The 23,093-nt window shown below is 37.3% G+C and overlaps 1 protein-coding gene across 1 annotated transcript; it reads left to right on the top strand.

Moving 5' to 3' along the window:
- The first annotated feature begins 1,324 nt into the window (after positions 1 to 1,324).
- On the top strand, positions 1,325 to 18,500 carry LOC122134504 (G-protein coupled receptor 4-like). The gene is made up of 2 exons (XM_042771294.1): positions 1,325 to 1,953; positions 16,143 to 18,500. Exon 2 carries the CDS (start codon positions 16,521 to 16,523, stop codon positions 17,613 to 17,615), a length of 1,095 nt encoding a protein of 364 aa, XP_042627228.1. The 5' UTR covers positions 1,325 to 1,953; positions 16,143 to 16,520; the 3' UTR covers positions 17,616 to 18,500.
- Positions 18,501 to 23,093: the final 4,593 nt, after the last annotated feature.

The following is a 23,093-nucleotide window of genomic DNA, read 5'->3' as shown; positions in this document are numbered from 1 at the left end:
ATTTTGCCTTCCCAGCCTCATACTCACCCGCCCCAGAGCAGCACCTCATAAACACCACCACACTCACTAAAAAGGGACTCTACTATTAATTTCTTTTTTATTAGTTTTTTTTTTGGTAGTTATTGTGTTGATAATTATTAGGTGAATAGAAATTAGTTGCACAGAAAAAAATTCAGGAGCACCTTCTGAACAATAACAATTATTAAGTAATATTGGGACTCCTTAAAGTGATTTACAGGGGCATTTTTTTCTAACTTTATTCAAAGTATGTTAACTTATATGTCAAATTCAAGTTTTTTTTTTTTTTTTTTTTTTTTTAATTTCAAAATAAAACAATGGAATAAGAATAAGTTACCGATCAAATAAAATCAGTGTTAACAAAATTCATTTGCACCACAGAGGTGGCACAGAACACAGAAGTGGCTTGTAGGTATTTACAGACATTTAATGAGGCTCAGAGGTTGCATGAGTGCAATTAACTTCATACGTTCATGTTGAGAATAATGTTCAAATATAACATTTTGAGTATAGAAATTCAATGATTTAAATAATTGGAATGATCCTTTAAAAATTAAACTATAACTGCCATGAGGTGGCGGCAAGTTACTGATTTCATCACTGAATCATTCACTCAATTGATTCGTTCGAACAACTGATTCAGTCAGGAACGAAGCACGAGACTGTCTTTATGAATGGATAATTGAATTGACTCGTTGAAATGATTCATTTAAAAACGCAGATTCATTCATAACTGAAAAAACGTTGTGTTTGAATGGAGATGTGCAGAGGCTCAGTTGTGAGTTTGTTTGAAACTATTTTAGTTGACAAAATAGAGCAAAAAGGTAACGCTACGATAGCATCAGCCTCGTTTACAGTACTGCGTAGGACAATGCCAGCCTTCTGGCTTATTTTCTGTCGTTTCTATAATGTTAACTTCCCTGTCATCTGTTTGCAGTGTCACCCGAAGCAGCATCAGCTTTAGGGGCAGGCTTACGAAAACACTGAAAGTGTGTAATCATTTCATATCACCTTTAGTGATTCACATTAGTTCATTTCAAGCTTGCACACTCAATGCTGAGCAAGAGTTGCACAATGGGTATATCACTGTTTAAAAAGTATTGAGTTAAACAACTGACATTTGGCTAAATGTTCTAGTTTCCCGAGACGAACTCCAGCAGATTTCTGTAAAAAATCAATTTTCTTCTCTCAGAAACCAGTGTCCAAGTATTGCACATAAATAGGTTTAGTCACATTTTACATTATCATATTTTGGGAGTTATTTAGTGATAGTGATGTGCTCCTGTGGCTCAGTGCTAGAGCATTGCATTAGCAGCGCAAAGGTTGTGGGTTCTATTCCCAGGAGAACACATGTTAGGTAAAACAATGTTAGCCTGAATGCACTGTAAGTCGCTTTGGATAAAAGCGTCTGCTAAATGCGTAAATGTTGAAATAGTACATTTGGCTATGGACTAAGACGTGACATCTTTTGGCATTAACAAATATATTGATTTGGCAAATATATTGATTTGGCTCTATAAAACAAATGATAAACAAAAAAATCAGAACGTTCTGAAACCGAGTTTAATCATATCCAGAAGTCATGGCAATCACATCTCGAACTTCCAGCCAATATTTCAATGGGACGGTCGGTATTGGATAACGCACGTCACATTTCTCCTCACCCTCCAGCTGCTCACTTTCAGTTTGCGCTTTGCAACTTCGCAAGTGTGCCTCGTCTTGTCATGGTAATGTGATGTGATGTAATCTACAGACCTAAGTTACGGCTGCTTTCACCTAAATTGTGCTTGATGTTTGCCCGGATCCTCATTCAAGTGAGGGAAAGAGTTCTGTTGGGTTTGTCGCTGCGTGTGCGGTTTGGAGATACAGAGAACACCTCTATCACTGGCAGTATGAGTGTCGCTATTACTAAATGACCTGCGGACACACTATCATGTAAGTGGCATCTTTTAGTTTTTTCTTTTGATATTGACGTTATATAGCTCATTAAATCGTGCTTTTATTACTTTAAAAACAAGTGTCACAAAACAATTTGAACGAATCTATAACACAATTGTACTTATTGCCATTGCCATGCTTTCGAGATCTAATATTATGTAATTTAGGCGTGTGATGTATAACAAGACATTCAGCTATGAAACTTGGTGACAGGTTTGATGGTATCAGTGTTGACAGTTTAACAGCTCTTTTAGTAATTAAGAGCATCTGAGGTTATGACACTACAGGGTATTTACAGTGTTGGGAATTCAATGCAGTTATTTTTGCAGATTTCTGTTTTTTTGGTAAGCAGATGTTTACAAAATCATCATAATGGTGTTGACTATTTAAGATTATACCTACCTCACAAACTTAACAAAATATATAGTAAAGCAATTAAAAAGAAGAGACAGTTATTTGAAATGCACTCTACACAACTTTGTCTTTATGCAACTTTAATAGAATATTCACATTTTAGTCCACATAAATCTAAATATATATAGTTAGAACAGCTTTCATTGTGCAGTGCTAAGGATTAGGACACTGTGACAGGCCAAAAAAGCATCTTTCTTTCTTTCTTTCTGTTAAGAAAAGTGTGGGCAATAACAGTTAAAAGTAGGTTTCAGCTTTTTCATTGTTAAATGTCATTATTTACACATGTATTCATGAGGGACACAAAAGACACCCTTTTTATTAAATGACTCATTTACGTTGACTAAGGAAACTGCATTTCAGATGTTTTAAATGACTCATAATGTTAACCTTGTCAATTAGGCATAATTGTAAAGGACAACAGTCTCTCTTTAGTTATAATAGCTTATGTATTAATGCATTTAGTTTGATGCTTGAGTGTTCTTTCCACTGGAATTCCCCTGTTGAACACATGTGGGTTATAGTGGGTACAACTTGATTTAACAAGCAATTTAACAAGCTATAAAAGGCCTTTGGCAGTGTTTACAGTATGTTAGATGCATAGTGTACAATACAATATATTTTCACTCACATTTGTCATATAAAAGCATCAGTCATGCATATCCATTTTTTGCAGTGAATGATAAAAATATATGAAAACTAATACTGCAGTAGCTGAGTTTCATATTTCATTTTAACTCAATAGCTTTTATATGTAATGCAATCTGAATTCAATACAGTGACATGTAAACCTGGCACCTGAGATGCATGTATTCTCCTGTTCTCCTTGCTGTAATTTTTGGCTGATTTGGTTTCTTGCACCATCTCCAGCATATGGTTGATCTTTTAAAGGCAAAAGGCAGTGTGGCATGTGAAACACTTTTCTGGAATGTTCCTTTGTGCCTTGGTCGATATGGCGTCTTTCTCTTGGTTTTGTTAGGAAACAAGTGCAACATTTAATCATTCCTTTTGAGCAAACAGTAATTGCCCTCTTTGGGATGCGAGATAAGAACTAACATTAAAAGCATGACTAGAAGAGAAGAGTAATCTTCCCGTGAACCAATGAGGTGTCTGCTCCAGTGCCACCCGCCTGAGCTAATAAGGGTGTTTTGTGAGGGTAATGTCTGGTTTGAGCACCAGATTGTGTGAGAGAAGCTATAACCCAGTGGCATGGTGGCCCCACAAGTGGCTGTTTTCAAACTTACTAATGAACTCATAGCATTTAAGTGTATAATTAAATATGTGGAGTAATTTGTAGTTTAAAACACCTACAGTCGGAGCAGATTATATTGTGCCAACGGTTCACAGCAAAGGTTGAAGTTAATGGCATAAATTGAAGCTATTTTGCTTTTTGTGTTTTTTTTTTTTGTCTTTTTTGCTTTGATGTTTTGTGGTTTTATGGAAAGGACTCTGGTGTCTATGTAAAGTGTGCAGCATGCTAAGCGTATCAGTGAGTTCTATTGAATGGTTTGATCTGGTCAGCGACCTGACACTGACTTCAGCAGAAACATACCATACATCAAGCTATATCACGCCAGCAGACATATGCTTATCTTGCATACCCATCTCACTTCTTAGAGCCAGAGGCTCGATCTGGATCACGATTAATTTAATTTATGAATGGCTGGATCAGTAGAACCCTGTGTAAACAGTCCCACCATGTTAAATGTGTTATCTAAAAAGTGAAAATGCCAACAGTCCACCAGGTCTCCGATAAAGCACGTTGTTGTTTGTCTCTCTCCACATTAGATGGTGTAACTCAACATGTTCTGTATTGGCTGGTAATCTTTAGCCCCTTGTGGTCTCTGGACAAAATTAGAAGCTTTTAGTGAAGCTATTGGTGTACTCATTTGTGGCAGTATTGACGTGCAAGAATAAAATATGGAGGTTAGGTCATCGCCAACAGTTTAGATGGCATTTTAAACCTTTCCTTAGGCTTTTACAACTACAGCTTTTAACAGGCTTTCATCGATCGCTGAAAAGAAAATGTTGATGAATGCAGTAGGGGATTGATGATATCTTGAGATAAGCTTCTACTATATGTGTTGTTCACAATTTTGTAACAGTCCTGCTCTCTGCGTGTGCTTTTTTCTGTAGTGTGGGCTCAGAAGTTGTTTTGACCATTTTCCTTGGCAGGCAAAGGTCCTGTTAATTATTGTCAAGTTAATGTTTATTATCAGCATTATCAACATTTTATTTATTGGCCTATCTGGTTCCATTAAAGAACCTTTAACATAGTAGTGAAAAAAGTTTCTTCAGAATATTAAAACACACTGAAGGTGTGGTCACATTTCAAATTCTGTGGGCAAAAAAGGTCCATTGTCAATTTGTAGCCATGTGTGAGCAGTCTTTCATGCATAGTCACTTTCAAATGAAGAAGCTTTCTGTTGTTCAATACCACAAATTCACTTGATCGATTTGAATCAGAACCAAATCTGCAATGGGAACTTTTTCACCCTTATACGAAACTCATTTTCCTATGAAAATGACTGGATATCATCCATGAAACTTTGCAGAGCAACAGTAAATGTAAATGCACACTAAGAAAAAAATGTTTATTTTAAGAATTGTTCAATGAAAGGTTCTTTGGAAACACCGAAATGGTTCTTCTATGGAATCGCTGCAAAACCCCTGAACCTTTTTGTTTAGAGTGTAGGAAAGCAGAAAGTACACACACACGCAATTACAAACATTACTGAATATGCACAAATGACCTTTTTGCTTGAGGACATAATGCCAGTAAACATTCTTTCAGGTATAGGCTTCATTTGAATACACACTTGTGAGAATGTTGTGAGTCTTCTTGTGGTTAATTTTTCTTTCATAATGGTTTTCGACTCTTTACCCTATCCTGACCCTGCTAAACTATTTGGCCACTTCAGTGTCACATAAACTAATCCTTATCTGCTTTGAAGTTTTTCTCAGCATGACACTGCATCTAGTTTCCTTTTAAACATTGCTCTGGTTTTTTGCTAAGCAGGTGCCAGCAATTTCCTCTTCTGTGCTGTGTTGCTGCCAAGTTACAGCTTGTCAACAAAATCACAGATGAAACAGAACAATAGCAGAAGTGGACCAGATGCACCAGATGAGATGTGGAGGTTTTTCCTCTGAGCTTTATCAAAAAACAGCATGAAGCCGGCCGAGTGAGCTTGAAGTGAAATTAGTGTCAACAAAATCGGTAGAGTGTGTTTGTATTTTTATTAGTGTTTCTGTCTTCAGAAAACATATCATCATGCTAATACCTGTTCTAATTGCGATTCGGGGTAAAGGCGATTAGAATTTGTGACCTTGCCTAAAGCAGCCGGCTGTTTTAAGCCAAATTAAACCTTACCAATAAAACCCTTGACTGGGGACTTCAGTGGAAAATGTAGCACTTTTATTGAAGTCATTAATTCGCCTTGCAGGATGCCTGCCCTGGTCTCTCTAGAGACGCACGGCCACCTCTCCACTGGAGCATAAAACACAGTTAGGAAAGGATTAAATACCTGCTCTGAATCAATACCAAGAGAGACGGGTAGTTCTTACTCAGATCACCCATGGTCAGTCTGCCATGTGAACATGGTGTGCTGGCATAATGGACCGTTTCCTCTCAGAAACTTTTATTTGAGAACAAATAAAAGGACCAATGCTTAGTAGTTCCAAAGGAGGATTTTAAGTCGCTTAACAGTTTTCCTAGTGATTTGATTTGACAAAATAAGAACGTAAGCCAGTAATTTGTTTAATTATTATGGATGAAAAACCCGACATTCTCATAAAAGTGTATTCTAATGAAGCTCATAACTGATGTTTATTATCATCGTGACCTCAAGCAGAGAGGTTCATTTGTGTGTAATTCAGAGGTTAAGAAGTTTCATTTTGTGTATCTCTGAAGGTTTGCATTTGCTTATGTCTATGTGTGTGTGTATAAGTGCATGTCCGCATAAGAAATAGACATATCAGGAAGTCAGTTGGGGTTTATTTTCTTCACTTATGTAATGCATAGCTTATAAAACAAAAAATGGGGTTTTAAATAAGTAAAATAAATGTTTTTCTTTCAAACTTTCTATTCATCAAAGAAACGCCAAAAAATGTATGACAGTTTCCACAAAAATATAAAGCAGCAGAACTGTTTTTAACATTGATGAATATTAAGCACTAAATCAGCATATTAAAATGATTTATGGCATATCATGTGACACTGAAGACTGGAATAATAGCTGCTAAAAATCAGCTTTGTCACAAATTACATTATCATGTAATAAAATAAAGGACAATTACTTTAAATTATAATAATATTTCATATTTCCGTCTCACTCTCGTTGGCACATTTTCAAACTAGCTTCAGTGATGTGACACGTGAGATCTATTTATGTTTGAATACATGCAAGCACAAGTGACATTTGAGAGCTACGGTGGAAAGGAAGCTGAATTTTTGTCTGTTCCTCTCATAATGCATATAAATCATGATGGCTTCAGAAGACTTAAATAGTGCATGAGTACTATAAACCACTTTTATGGTGTTCTTTTTGGAGCTTGACAGTTCCTGGTCAGTGCGTGCTTTCCGCTTTTGTTTCATTGTTGTCGGCAAACCATTCCTTTAATAGTGGTTGCAGTAACACACTTACAATGGATATATAGCGAGCCAACATTCCTGAGAGTTGAAAAGTTGAAAGCTTAAATTTTGAAGTGGGACTATACTTTTCTAGGTGCATGAACTCCGAATTACTTTAAGAATTAAAGCTGATGAGCTTGATTTGTCTGTTTAGTTGTGCATCAGTGAACAGCAAACATCATTGCTAAATTTGAATCATTTTCAATCCTTCAATGCAAAATGGCATCATCAGTGGGCACCGGCATGGTGTGGTGAATGACCTGTTTATGCCCTCAGGTAGACACCATGAGTTTGTGTCCTGCCTAGCTACCTGCTTATTCATCATGCTGAGTAGTTTGTAGCCCAATTGAATTAGTTCCCTTTCAGTTGCCCAACGTTCTCATGTTAAAAGCCTCTGCTGTTTGAACAGCCAGGTGCATCCTGGCAGTAAAATAAAAAAAGTTTAGTTGGGATTCTTGCACCACTACCATCATACTGAAGTTGACATGTCACACTTAAAGGAGCCAGATTTCAAAGACCATAATATTCATCACTGGTGATGACACATTCATCAGCTCTTTTGTACTGTTGGCTAATGCAGACCACAAGACCAGAATGATGTAAGTCTGTAATTACATTTGTCTTTGAATGATTTTATTTTTTCCACTAAACATCACTCTAGGACAGGAAAGACTGTTTGAGGAAGAATATGTCTTGATAAACATCAGGAAAATATTCACACGTTGACCTGTTTTGCAATAGCTGATTTTTGTGTTTATGTATTAGATTAAACTGAACTGGCAGAACAGCACAGTCACTTTTCCTTTTGTTTTTCGTGTCATAACATGTACGACTGTTATGGCTTTTGTAGTTTCACAGTTAGGAAATATGTAGCAGGTTCCAAACCAGATCTGCATGGTGTTACATAATTTTAGAATGGAAGGCTTTATTTCGAAAGTTTGAATGAGAAATGATTAAATTACAGAAAATCTGCTCTCTGCTGCATCTCTGTGTGTGATGTCTATCATAAATGACAAAAAAATGTATCATAAAAATTACATCTTTTTATCAGGATTTTAGATTAAAATAGATATGAATCTATAAAGGATGTCTTTAAGGGTGTATATCAACTGGCTATTTCTTTAAATGTATTTCATGTTTTAATCACCTTTATGGCTTCAATTATATGGTTTTGATGTGTGTAATGAAGTTTTAATAGTAAAAATATATCAGATATTCAGTTTAGGTCATATGTGATTTGATCGCATAATATTTATAATAAAATAAAATGTATCAAAATACTGTTTAAAATAAAGTTTTAGATTGAATATAATATGTAAATTATAATAAATCATATACAAATACAGATACAGTGTAGATCTTCAAATGACAGAGTTACTAAATGGTTAGCTGGATCTTAAAAGTTACATTGTTATTATTTCTTTGAAATGTATCACTGTTAAAAAGAAATTGGTTGGTTACCAGCAGGGAAAGGTGTCAAATCTCACAAGTCAACAATCCAGAAAAAGCAGTTAACCACAGGACATGACCTCCCCTTTGCCATATTCTCCAGGGCTAGGCATAAACCTGATATGACATTTTTCAGAATTAACTAAAAAAGCTAAAAACAGAAATAATTTTTTTTTCATTGAAAATGCAATATATGAGAGTTGTTCTCACCTGCATTTCTTGATTTCCAGTTAATGTTTTTTGCATGTGTTTTTCCCTCATAAAATGTCATAATTACTGTAGTAAAACATTTTCTGAGATAAGGGAATGAGCGTTGCGTCACTGATGCTTATGGGGAAACTCCTGTTTACTCCTGTTTACTGATACTGAAGCCTGTTTTGTTCATGTTTGTGTAACTGCATGAACCAATGGCAGTTCAACCCGCCAAAAGGGGAGGAGCCGACCGCTATATGAGTCGCCTCTGAGTACCATTTTGTCATAATCTTTCGACTGAAGTGACAGAATGGGGATTCTCATCTGTCTCCGAGATGGATTGCTTCTCCTGGAGGTAACACACTGCCTGAGATGACTTTTGCCACTCGGCAAATCCATCCACCTGTGCAGTGGCCTTAGTAGCTCGCAGAGCCAAGTCAGTTGCTGTGCGCAGGAATTCTGGCTGGACTCATCCATTGTGCAAAGAAGTTTGGCCTGGAGCACCACCATAGTGTGAAGCGCTGAGCCAGCCTGGCCAGCCATTGAATAAGCCCTGTTTGCAAGTGCTGAGGTGCACAGAGAGGGGAGGAGCTTGCTATAACCTCATACATCACCGCCATCAACAGTAGAAGTATAGGGGTTAACTCGCGCAGAGTAGGGGGTGCACCACGTCTTGGTCAGTTTCTAGTGAACTTTCGGCAGGAACAGGATGGGGGGCATTGGTGGGAGGAATGTTGACGGCATCCCTTCAGGTACCACTCTTTAAGGAGGCCAAGGATGAGCCTTTCCGGAGCCTTGGTTAGAATACGGATCAGCTTACTGTCCACGCTGGGCCTTGTTGGCTGTGTCAGAGGCGGGGTCTCAGGCTTTTAACTGGAACACGCCCACTCTTCAGCATCTGAAGCAGTCAATGACATAGAGTCATCATTAAAGAAGGTGATCTGCGAGCGGAGAAGGGTAAGACTCAAGCTCTCTTAGTAAGAGCATTCTGTCCTGGTAAGCACAGCCTCTGCATGGACGCTGCCCAGACAGGCGACGCACACACCATGGCCATCTGCAGCCACATTCACGGCATAACATTTCAAACAATGCCGCTGGAAATTGCTCAGTAATGTAATCAGAAATTTGCCCTTAAATGTGCTGGATGGCCGCAGGGGAAGGCTTCTGGCTTCTTCCACTGCTGGGGGCTCCTTCTCACGGCAACAAGCAGCAGACTGAGTTTCTTTTTTCTTTCTCAGCTTCTTGCTTGCAGAGTCAGCAAGATGATCTTCATCACTGAATGAGAAAAATGGCGCTCAGAGCAAACTTATATAGTGGTCGGCTCCTCACCTTTTGGAGGGTTGAAGTGCCATTGGTTGGTGCAGTTACTCAACCTTGTACAAATCAATAGAATCAATAGAAATGGTTTCTAAGAGCTGCTTTTGACGGAGCTCTTGCTGTTGGGTGATTTCAGGAACAAAATTTGAATCACTCAGCCTGCTGCAGAATTTTCCACTTTCCTTAATAGAGTTAGAGGCCATTTTCAGGCATTTCTTTGTACCACAGCTGTAAAACCTTAGTACACAGGAATTCTTGGAAATTATGAAAAATATATATTTAGATTTCTGTCATTGTGTGTCTATAAACATATCTACATCTGTTGTCACATATGAAATATTCCTTGTGTAAGGTTATGTCTAGCTTTAGATCTAGCTGTCCTTTTGCCCTTCCCGTGGACATTTTAATAAACCTTGTTTGACCCCGGTGTCTGTTGCATGTCCAGGAGTTTTGTCAGGCCTGGCTGTTGTATCCTTGATTTGATCTCCCACAAATGAGTGAATAAATGAATAATCAGTCTTTCTATTTTAGATTCAGCCTTTTTTCTGGATGCCTCCCTTTCACTCATGTCTTTCTCTTTTTCTCTCTTCCTGTCTCTCTCCAGCTCTTTAATTAAGAAATAGCTGAAAGGCTTGTCTCTCATCACCTCCAAATTGGAAATCTAACGGCTCTTCTCTTCAAATACTAACTGTATTTGTTATTGTGAGAGTGATTTGATAATATTGTGGTCTTTCCTATCAGACCAGAAAGGGGGGAGGTTCAAGGCAGAAAGGGTCTTGTTAAGGCTGTCATGTTTACACTCATTATTTAGCATGACCCACTGAACCACAGGGAAAACTATCAAATCATAAAGCTGTTAATTGCTCTGATAAAATCCATCTGGCAGGGTCTAGGCCTAATTTGTTAATCTTAGCTAACCACAGTTACACAAAAAATGCAAATCGTTATATCATTATGTATGCAGCTGTTTGTTTTAGAAGGTGTTTCCGCATTTGCATTGTTGTACGAATGCATGTTACTTTTCAGAAACCTTCAGTTCGCTCTTCAAACTGGACAATAACAACATTTGTTATTTCATGACAGAGCCTGTGCCTTGGGAGATCAGGTCATTCAGGGGTCAAGTGTCCAGCCTTCCTTTTCCTATAAATTTTTCCTGCATGTAACTATATCTGTCACACAAAAAAGTGTGTCTCACACAACAAAACGAAAACTACATCACAAGGAGTGGGTAAAAAAGTTGACACTTGAGCTGTTAGGAATAAGGATTGGATTGAGATAATTACCATATTCAGCCCTTGGAATTGAAACTATTAAACAGGCTTCCTCGGAACGTGATAGCATTTTGCAGGGGTTGATTATCATTTATTTGTATGTATGCAGCAAAACCACGCTATCCTGTCTGGCTTCTATAATAGATTTTTTAAAATAGCAATAGTTATTGAATGCCCGCCACTAAATATTGCTTACGCAACATGCTGTACCCTTGGGCAGTTTGTCCTAATAGATCTATAGATCAAAAATTGTTGTCATTAAAAAAGTTCTGTATGTTCTGTATCTGTCTGCCTGTCTGTACATCTACACTGTAACAAATGCTGGGTTAAATGCTGGATTGGTCACCCAGTGCAGGTTGAATATTGGACAGAACACATGCTGGGTTATTTTGACCAAGCTGGTTAGGTTAAACGTTTGACCCATTATGCTGGGTTATTTTATTTAACTCAACTATTGTTTAAAAATAACTATATCGCTGACATAAAATGGGTTGGAAATTAGAAATCACACACAGAATTACACAGAATTAATTAGGCAACAGTATAAAAGGTGAACATTTATCAATCAGCAAGAACACCCATGATCTAAATTATAATACAAATTGAATATATTTGGATGAATACAGCATAGTTTACAATATTACATACATTTAAACTCATTTAACAAGCATTTTAGAAATAAAAAATGTAACATATAAAAGTAGCATTTTAATTAGTGTTTTAAGTCGTAGTGCTGATTCTCGCACCGGTGTTTCACCAAAATCCGAGCTGGTGATGGGCTGCTGTTCACAGGAGAATTATAACAATATTATTTGCAGTATTATAACAAATAAAATCAGTTTATGTTATGCAAAGGCAAAAGGGGTTTCCATCATGTGAAACGACCACTGCTGACGTATTTAGATGACTGACATCTCGTCCCTGTATGTTGTGTTGTGTAAAATAAAATCATTTACAGCCCAGTAAACACTTTATAAATTAAATTAAATATATACAAACCTTAATTTCACTGAAGAAGTGCACCAAATAGGCAGCACTGAGAACCGTTCTCTCCTGAAGAGGTGCAAAAAAAGTCTGCGCTCTGACTGTAACTCAGCAGCTGGGTTGAAGTAACCCTGCACTGGGTTTTTTCGTCTGAGGGATGGGGAGGGGTGTATGGTTTTAGCTGTCAGTGAGAGTGACCCAGCCACTAACCCAATGGCTGGGTAACACAAAAACTACCCAGTAATGGAGAAAACAACCCAACATATGACCCAACAGGCTCATTTAGTAAATGATGCTAAAATGTAAATTTTTCGTAAACTGTCTCTCTGTCTCTAGTAAAAAAAATAAATAAAAAAAAATGTTTAAATAGCAAATGCATTTGCGCTCATTTGTGCACCCATAGGCAAGCTGGTCTAAAAAAGAGATGTGTTCAGGCACATTGTTGGCGCGTTGCTATTTTCAGGAACTGAAAATAGACTGCACCATATACCAGCTCAAACCTGGTCAGGCGCAATATTTTTTCTTTGTTATTTAAAGAGCACGTTAGTAATATGCGCCTATAGGCGGGTGCACAACGTGCATACACTTTGCTTATTACACACACAGGGATGCACGGCAGCACACAAATATGAAAAATACCATTCTGCCATTTAAATAGTGAACCTGCCATGGTGCGAGCGCAACAGGTTTTTAAAGGGGCTTGGAGATGAGACTCTGATTGGTTTATTGCACGTTATGCCCAAAAAACACCCACTACTCATTAAGAGAATAGGGACAACCCATTTAGACCATGAGTCCGGGCACGCCATCCGTTTTACCATCTTTAAACTAGCAAGTGGATCCGGACATGCCCTGAGTGCACCTGCATGGTGCACTTTAGACCATGCGCTTAGATCGTTAAAATAGGGCCCTCAGACCCACCCCTACAGTTATAAACAGATGTAACTAATGAGTAACCTAAGGACAGCCAAGAATTTTGAGTTTGAAAACTGAGTACCAGAAATGACCCAGAAACTTTTTGTGAGCTTTATCTGCAAGCCATGGCCATTGTGTTAAAATGGGAGCTTATTCACTCTGGTGCTCTGTCAAACATGCAACAGGTTACAGGTTGATGTGGTATTAGAATGCTTATCATTTCATTATCATGAAGAATGCAGAGTTTCACATGTTTTTGTGCCACCACAAATCAAAGAGTAAAACTAAATGCACATTAGTACCGGTTGTCATTACTGTTAAAGTGTACAGTAGGCTCATCCGCAGGATTCTGAGGAATGGAAGGGACTTAAGAATTTGCTCTGCGGATGGATTTGTATTAACATACGGTGTGTGTGTGTGTGTGTGTGTGTGTGTGTGTATTGTATTGTGTAATGTTTACTGATGTGCATTAATGTTAGACAGCAAATGCTATGGGATGCGAGACAATTTTTGGAAGAAATTCCAACAATAAAGTGAAAATTGAAATTGAAATTTAAAATTGAATTTACCATCTTGATATTCAGTTATTTTTGCAGCTGTAACTTTACTGTTATATCTATTATTCACCTTTTTTCAGTCATTCGTTCCAGTTCTGTTAAGCAGTCCTCTGCAATATGTGTTTTTGATGACTTCATGACACAACACTATATCTAGTCTCATTAGGGGCTATAGACACCCATTTCTTTGTACTCCGAGGTGCCAATTTTGGAGACGAGCGTGATGGACTGACCACTACTGCAACACAGGTGTCCCTTGATTGTTCATAGTGTCATTTCCAGGGTTATGGGAGATAGGATCCGACATCCGAGTGCTTTGTTCATTATTTCCACCTGTCTATAGAGGGAAAATGAGAGCAACAGGTGTTTATTCTGTGCTTTATGTTACCACAATGATCATGAACAAAGGCCAGCTAGATTTATTTACACTACATTAAAAGATCTTCTCCTTTTGTGTAATGCAAACTTTGATATGATCAAAAGTTGTAAATGCACACAAACTGCGTATTTTAATCTGAGATATCTTTTTACATCGTCACTGCCAGTTATGTTCCTGCACACTTATCACCCAACCCAGATGAAAGTGAAGTCGGTTTGACAACTATCCAGGGGTTTACATTCCATCATCTTTAAGTCTTTCTTTCCCTGTGGTGCTTTTCTCTATTAAAGGATACATTGTTATCTGCCACTATAAGATATTGATATTGTAGCAGAATGACAGATTGGATTAGGCCAGTGATTTTTAAGTTTCTGTTGGCATATCGGTCACAGTTACTGGCCCCTTGCAGGGCAGCAGACTTCTGCTGTTATCTCATATTTCCTACTGATTGAAAAGCATCATGCACACAAGCAATATCGTAAGACCGGTGACACACTAGGGAAGTTCTCTTTCATTCCACTAACTGATCTGTTTATTTTAATCTCTGACCTTTGATAGTGATCAAAATAGAGTGCATGTCATATTTAGCATTGGGTTTAGAGTAAAGTTGTATCTGTTTCTTCAATCAGAGCAAAATTGGTTTTCGTTTTCGTTTTGTCTTGTATCTTTGTAAAACAGTAGTCCATTTTGAGTTTGGCTTTGCAACACTGAAAAACATTCTGTAAACTATTAATGACAGCAGTATGACTCTATATACAAAGTCCCTTTAAAACAAACCAGTTCACTAGTATTTGTAACACCCCAAGGCAGCTATTTTCAGTCAAGAAAATGCATCTATTTAAACAGGGTAACATAAGTGGAATGGAAATATATCATTTCTAAGGAACTTGTAGTCTTAGTTATCCTGAAATGTAAAACGTTCCAGTAGTTTAAGTTTCAAACTTATTTAAGTTCAGAGAATGAACTGATATGGTTTTGGGATGTTGTCCCCCCAGAGTCTGAATCACACTGAGTCATTTCTCCACATTGTTCAGCTATTTCCTTTGAGCCTGAAGTTTAAACGACACTGACTCACTTTGAAGTTTAAAAATTAGTTACATTTACTTTAAGGGTAGAAAAAAACCCTTAAAATTACACAAGAAGCAAGAGTCTTTACTTGTAGGGCATGTTTGAAATAATATTGTGCTGTCTTTTTCGTGATTGTAATCTTATATATGGATGCTAAAGTTTGCACAGTTAGCTTCCACAATAGCATCTCTCATTTATCTCTTCTGCACAGTCACAATTTCTCTATGAATCTATAAACAGTCTGAAGCAAACAGTAAGCCTGGTGCAACATCACTACGATTAAATAACAACACCATTTACAAAAAGGCTACTTGTTATCCTTGATAAGCGCACGGAAACTGAACATGTGACAAATTATGTAAGTGAAAGTGAAGAGAATTTGCATTATTATTGCTTTAATTGCTCTAATAATTTAAAAAACGAAATGTAAAGTTATACAGTTTAACTGAGAAGTTGTAAATTACTAAATTGTTAAATTATAAAATAAATATAAATTAAATTCATTATATATATATATATATATATATATATATATATATATATATATATATATATATATATATATATATATATATATATATATATATATATATATATTTGTGTTAGTCAAACCTCTTTTTTAGGGAGTACTGTATGAATCTGAAGGGTTTTTATAAAAGTGGCTTGTGTGTGCTTCATACCAAGATCTGCACAAACACCTGTTCAGAAAGAAACTTCCTCCTAGAGATTCTGTACCAGCAGATACAAACCTTAAAAGAACAAGATGGAAATTTGTAATGAATGTTAATTCAGCTGAACTCCAAACAAACAGATGCTAATGCGAGGATGACCAAGGTTAGGGGTGGGAATAGAAAAACATACACGCATTGTATCACAGTGCAAACAGATACACAGCACTACTCAGGAAAGGACATTTCTCAACAATAACAAAAATCGCAGACATTACAGCTATCGTAAATAATGAGTCATATAACTCCCAAATCTCAAAAATTTTTATTTTTCCTATTTTGCAGATGGATGTTGTTGGACAGACCAAAGAAGATTAGTCATTGTGCGACCTTCAGAGATGGGAGTGACAGTTTCGTACTGCTGAAAAAACATTGACCCCCACCTGAAACCACTCCAAGTTGATCGTTTCATGAGGATTAATGGAATGTTCTCTTTTGGATACGTCTTTGACCTCATTGCTCTCCGAGAGTTTAACACTAGCCATGAAATGTGGTGGAGACATGTGACACATCAGGCCCACCATGCTAGACCGTAGTGGGCTACAGTGTTACAATACAACACAATACTTTCTAGTCTTATTTTTAAACATGGCTTGAGTTGGGACCATAGAAGCCTCAGCCAATTTCACTGATTATATAAGTCTCCGAGGAAGCGAAGAGACCATGTGTAACATTTCAACCTCGTGCAATGTTGACTCGAACATAGACCAGTTCTTCCAGCCGGCACTGTATATTATCGTCATCGTCCTTGGCTTCCCCACTAACTGCATTGCCCTGTGGGCTGCGTACATGCAGGTCAGACAGAAGAATGAGTTGGGGGTCTACCTGATGAACCTCTCGGTGGCTGACCTCTTGTATATAGCCACTTTGCCCCTTTGGATTGACTATTTTGTCCACCATGACAACTGGATCCACGGTCAAGTGTCCTGCAAGATGTTCGGTTTCATCTTCTACACCAACATCTACGTCAGCATCGCCTTCCTCTGCTGCATATCTGTGGATCGTTACTTGGCGGTGGCTCATCCTCTGAAATTTGCTAAAGTCCGCAGGGTCAAAACAGCCTTGCTTGTCAGCGCCGTTGTGTGGGTAACTGAAATAGTGGCCAACTCTGCACCTCTCTTCCATGATGAGCTTTTCAAGGACCGCTTTAACCACACCTTCTGCTTTGAGAAGTATCCCATGCAGGATTGGGTGGCCGCGATCAACCTTTACCGCACTTTCCTCGGCTTCTTGGTGCCTTGGGGTGTGATGTTGGCTGCTTACAGAGGCATCCTGAGAGCCGTGCGCAGTAACGTCTCAACCGAGCGGCAAGAGAAAGCCAAAATCAAGAGGCTGGCCCTCAGTTTGATCCTCATCGTCCTCCTCTGCTTCGCTCCCTACCACGTCCTCCTGCTGTGGCGCAGCGTGCTTTACCTCAGCAACCCCTGCGATTGTGGCGGCGAAGAGAACTTGTTTGGTGCTTATCATGTGACTCTTGCGCTCACCAGTCTCAACTGTGTGGCAGACCCCATCCTCTATTGCTTTGTCAATGAAGGGGCCCGTAATGATGTGGGCCGGGCCCTGTCCACTTTCTTTGGTCTCTTCCAGTGGGGCCAAAGCCCAGAGGCACTCATGGGTGCATCCATCACCGTGGAGACACCGTTGGCTATGAAGAAGCCGGATTTCTACAGTGAGGTCAAAACAAATGCCTATAAAACTGACATTGAAGTGCTCAAAGATGAGTGCCTTCAAATGACCATTCTCAGTGTTAAAAAGTGAAGTTAAATATCGGTGTAACCTACAGCAGTCTGCTAAAGTGTGTGGACACTTATGTGCGCACTTAAAACTGAATTTTTATTGAAACTGGCAAAATATTAAACCAAGTGGCATCTGCAAAAGCTGCTGGATCATTTGTTAAAAATAATTTCAGTTTTTGTGAGCCATTTTGTCAGTGACTTAAAAAGCCCACAGTATACTTGTGTTTGATAGCATGCTTGAACACCGGCCCTCAACACATGCGCACTATAAAGTTTTGTCCTTGTCCATTGTCTGCGCTATTTCTCTTCAGAAGTTATGACTGATAAAATTGTCTTTGTGCTTGTTTAAACTAGAGTTGCGTGTATCTCTTAACCCACTCACACAAGTGCTTGTCAACAAAAGCATCTTTTGTTGTTGCTGTCTCCACTAGTTTGTTTTTCAGTTTTGACTGTGAAACAACGGACTGAGGCATTGTCTCCACTTTGTGGACAAGCTAATTACTGCAAAAAAAATTAAAGGTGCATGTGCGAGCTGCACGCATACAGTATGTACGTGTTATGATGATGAAGCTACGTATCAAGCTGATTTTTAGTAGATGTATGTAGTTCTTCTTACTAACATTTAACAACCAGAAAATGTCAGAATACTTTTTAACCTTAATTTTGAACAATATTTCTTGTTTTAGAATTTAAAACACAACAAACTTGGTTTACTTTTTTCTTTTTTTTCTTTTTTTTTTCGTTGAAAACTGTGCTTGTGTTATCTGTATTATCTTTCTGTCTGTCTAAAACAATGCCACTTGATTTGATTTTGTTATGTAATGCAATAACATTCAGCATTTAAGTGCGCCTTAAAGGTATAGTTCACGTAAAAATTAAAATTCTGTCATCATTTACTCACCATCACATTCTATTAATGTTATTTTTATATATTTTTATATTTGTTTTATTGTTTATTTATTTTCTATAATGTCTCAGTGTTTATGAAAGTTCATGAGATCCAACAGGGTTTTTTTTTTTTTTGGACCCATTGACATTACAAAACCAAAATTTCAGCAACAAAAACAATTTAAACATTCCATATACTGTCCTCTTTGGTGTTCCACTAAAGAAAAAAAAACACAGTTTTGGGACAGCTTAATAGTCATTAGATAATGACATTTTTTTTTTAATTTTGTGTGAACAATCCCTTTAAGTGTAATTACTTTTTGGGGCCGCTGTATATACACCTATGTGTACCTCAAGTTTTACACAGAAACACTGTCTACGATAAAATCTTTAATTTGGAGATTAGGATTAATCAATGTCAGCGAAATGTCAAAAATCCCTTCACCTTTTGAATGTTTTATACAGTATGTACATGCCTGCCATTTGTGTCAGTTCCTTTAGATTTTGCAGGAATCTACTATCCCTATTTTGACATTATTGCTCGTTTTAGGCAAGCCCAATTATTTATTTGCCCACTCTTGTCACAGTCAACACAAAGACTGTTTGGGCTGTTTCAGGTGTTGTGTCTTAATATGCATCTTAATTCATTGTATAAAGTCTTTAACAAGAGGAGCGTGTTTCTCTCAGCCGTCTCTTGTTTGACATACTTTCCGTTCGGTGGCCCACAGATACACAAAATGGAACCTGTTTTCCAAACAATGGGCTTTGCTATTGTTTACATTTTTTTCTTCATTAGTTCTCCAGTGGCCTCTTTCAGCCTACCAGTCTGTAAGTGCTGAATGTCAGCAGTGAGAAAGTGCAATGTAAAGGATGCCAAAATAAAATATATGATGTCGGTCGTTCTTCTTTTCTGTAGTTCTCAGCTCGTTTTTTCAGATACTTCTGATAAATGGAAGTGATAAAGTGATATAAAAAGGGAATGTTTTATGACATCATGTGTGATCAAGGGCAATGGCACTAGGTTTTATAAACTGAAGTACATGAGTTTACACATGTGGCCATGTAGTTTGGTGGTAAAAAGTTTACAGCATTAGGGAAAAATCACATATGTGTCAACATGGCCATTTATGTGAAGATGTGCTATCACAGATGAGTCATTTTGACTCTAACCAGCCACTGTAGAGAAGAATCAAGCGGCTTGTGAAGTGTGTCAGATTATTAATAGAGCGGAACACTGAGCTGCCAGTAAAAATGCTCAGGGGGGACATATTCTGTAAACAAAAGACTTTATCTCCAAAATATTTATGTATGCTAAGTTGGCTAATTCCTGCATGTTGTACACAGGAAATCTCTCTGCACTAGGAATCTGTTTTTCTGTCGTTAGTGTTAAAAATGATAATGTTTTTTTTGGGGGGTTGGTTGGTTGGTTTTTTTACTTAAAATATCAGTTTCAAAATCATTCTGATGGTTCACTGACTTCTATAAGGTGAATACATTCTCTTTCTTTCCAACACTCTACCTAAACAACTGTTGGGGAATAAGTTTGATGGCAGCAACAAACGCACGTGAAGCTATCTTCTGTAATTACAACAGTGATATATTTACAACAGTGAACTCAATTCCAGGAGGGCCGGAGCCCTGCAGAGTTTTGTTCCAACCCTGCTCCAACACACATACCATTTTCGAATAAGCCTGAAGGACTTGATTAGTTGTATTAGGTGTTATTAATTAGGGTTGAATCTAAACTCTGCAGGGCTCCGGCACTCCAAGAATTGAGTTTGACACCCCTGCTTTAGGAAATTACTCCTATAATGATAACACAGTAAGTAGTCTTAAATGCAATAGGCATCCTTAAATAAACAGGAGTGTAATAGTTTTCAGACGTTTATGTTCATAAAAGAAAAAGAGTAACATGGGAGAATAAAACGGGTCTTTTCAAAAAAAAAAAAAAGCTAATTCTTCTTTAAGCTGCATTGCCTGTGTTTATTTATAGATATGTTCAACAGCACGTGCCTTGCCAGCATTTACTTTTACATTTCAACATCTGTGTGACTGAAGTCATGACTTCATGCTCCCTCGTTCAGCAGTGTACTGCAGCTGACTGCACATCTGTGCAAGGTCAGTGTTCACTGGGTCACGTTCCTCCTTAGTGAAACACAATGCCTTGGCACTCTAGCTCTGCGCCAATGCGGTGTGGCTGTCCAGTGACCTGGAAAGGAGCAATGCCAATGGGTTCTTATCTGAAAGTGTCAGACTGTACAAACTTGTCTGCATACTGCTCCTTGACATATTCCCACCTTCCATTTAAGAGAAAATATTCAAATAATTAAAGATATTATTTTAATAAAATATTTTTGTATAATTATTAATATGACTATAATAAATATTTTTATGTACTAATTAAAGTATTGGTGGAATGTGTGATGTACATGTTTTTCTTGTTTATTTTGTCACTATATAAGTGTAAAAATGTTTTTCAGTCAGTCTACATGAACATTTTCGTGTGATGCAACTTCTTTATGAATAAATAATAGGACAATATCTTTGAGATCTATTATAGTGGATGCTGTTGCTGGCTTTAGATATGTGTTATACTCACTGTGCAGAGGGTGAAGTGGGCTACTTGAACTGTATCATGTTTATCTAAGCATGGGTCAAGTTCTCACTGGAACATTATAATATTGCGTTTGATTCCATTTGTAATTTATCATATTTCAGTGACAATAGACATTGGATCAGACTATAATGAAATACAGGCTTCTTCATTAATCTTCATTGAAGGCAAAATAAAACCTCTAGAGCCCACTTACTTTATGCACTTGCGTAATCTGCACATTACAAGCCACAGTGTGATTTATTTGCTTGCTGTTGTATGTCGGTATTCAGCAGAGAAAATTGGGAGGCAAAGCCCTTATTTTCTACAAGAGATTGTCTCCCACTCACAACATCCTTATGAGGACTATACAACCAAGAGAAAGGCTGAAGCGGTGATGCATTTTTTAAACACTGTAGACTAGAGGACAGGATGTCTCACCAAAACACTGGTATGTTAAATGCACGAGGTCTGGCTTAAGTTGTCAGGGAAAGAAAGCATATGCTGGTGTATTCTGAGAAAAAGGCAGTATGTACAGTACAAAGAGATGTTTTTCTTTTCATATTCATGCTTGAAAGACTGAGAACTATAATCAAATGTGTTTTGCTGGACATTGAACAATGGTAAAGTGATATTTCGGGACTTTGCATCATGGTTCACAGATGTGACCTTGTGTTCACCTTCAGCTCTGTTGTGTTTATTAGACTGCACTTAATGTGACCACATACTGTAACAGGTTATATCTGTACTATTTTAGAACTAATGACTCTTCATATATATATATATATATATATATATATATATATATATATATATATATATATATATATATAAATATATATAAATTAGCTGTTATATAAATATTTAAATATATACCAATCAGTAAGATTTTATTTTATTTTACTTCTATTCAGCAAAGATGCATTATGTTGACACAAAGTGACAATAAATAAATTATGATGTTATTTTAAAAATATGTTCTTTTGAACTTTGTTTTATGGAACTTTTTTAGCAGCTGCTTTCAAATTTTTTTTTTTTTTTAGCACAGCATATTAGATATTTTTACTGCATCAAATAAATGCAGTCCTAAACATACGAGACTTCTTTTAAAACGTTAAAAAACTAACTAAAACTAACTGACCTCAAACGTTTGAACGATAGTGTACATATAAATGTTATAAAAATAAGTAAATATTCACATTTTAATTATTATCATTAAAATGAATATAATATAGAAATATTGGGTTCTAACTAATATAATATTTTTTATATTAATCAGTGTATGTTTATTGTTTATGTCAAATATATGTTTTATTAATCAATAATGTGATTAAGAAACAACAAAAATGTAAATATTTAGATTAATTTTTAAATATTTAATTATAATTGTTTTTTTTATTACTTTATTTTAAAGAATTTTAACATTTATCCAGCTTCTATGATGTAGGGAAATTTTAAGAAAAAATAATAATCAACAATTAACAGTATGTACTATTTACAATTTCTGCCTGACACTCACATATCTTCAATGATGGAAAAAGACAAACTTGTGGAAGAGGCCCTCACCACCATGTGATCAGTATCAAACACCTCTTAGTCCTCCTGAGGTGAGGGGAGCGGGGTGGTTTGAGGACAGGAGGTGCAAGATGACCGCTGCAGGGTTAGTCTGCTGTCCTGCTGATGTCATGGCGTCTGCTGGGGGTCCTGGACGAGACAGAGGGTCAATGAAATGACGCTTTCCCAGTTGACTGGGAAGAGGCATGGGGCAAGAGAAGCGGGATGTGGTTGAATTTCCCATGTTCCCATACCCTAAGTGAATAACCCCTTGTAAGAGCAACACCAAAGATGGGGGAACAACTCAAGATGTGCTTGTGCTGATGGGAAGTAACCACAGACTAAGCACCTCGTCATCTGGCTGAACTTCACAGTTTAGATCATATCAGAAAGTTCCAGTTCTCACTGGATTCACTGTCCCAAATAAAGTCACTGTATTCAAGCCTGGACAGCATTACATTGGCA

The sequence above is a fragment of the Cyprinus carpio genome, chromosome A15, assembly GCF_018340385.1.
Source record: "Cyprinus carpio isolate SPL01 chromosome A15, ASM1834038v1, whole genome shotgun sequence".
In the NCBI taxonomy this organism is placed as follows: Eukaryota; Metazoa; Chordata; class Actinopteri; order Cypriniformes; family Cyprinidae; genus Cyprinus; species Cyprinus carpio.
The sequence above is the reverse complement of the archived record's forward strand: the minus strand, read 5'-3'. Positions and strand labels throughout refer to the sequence as shown.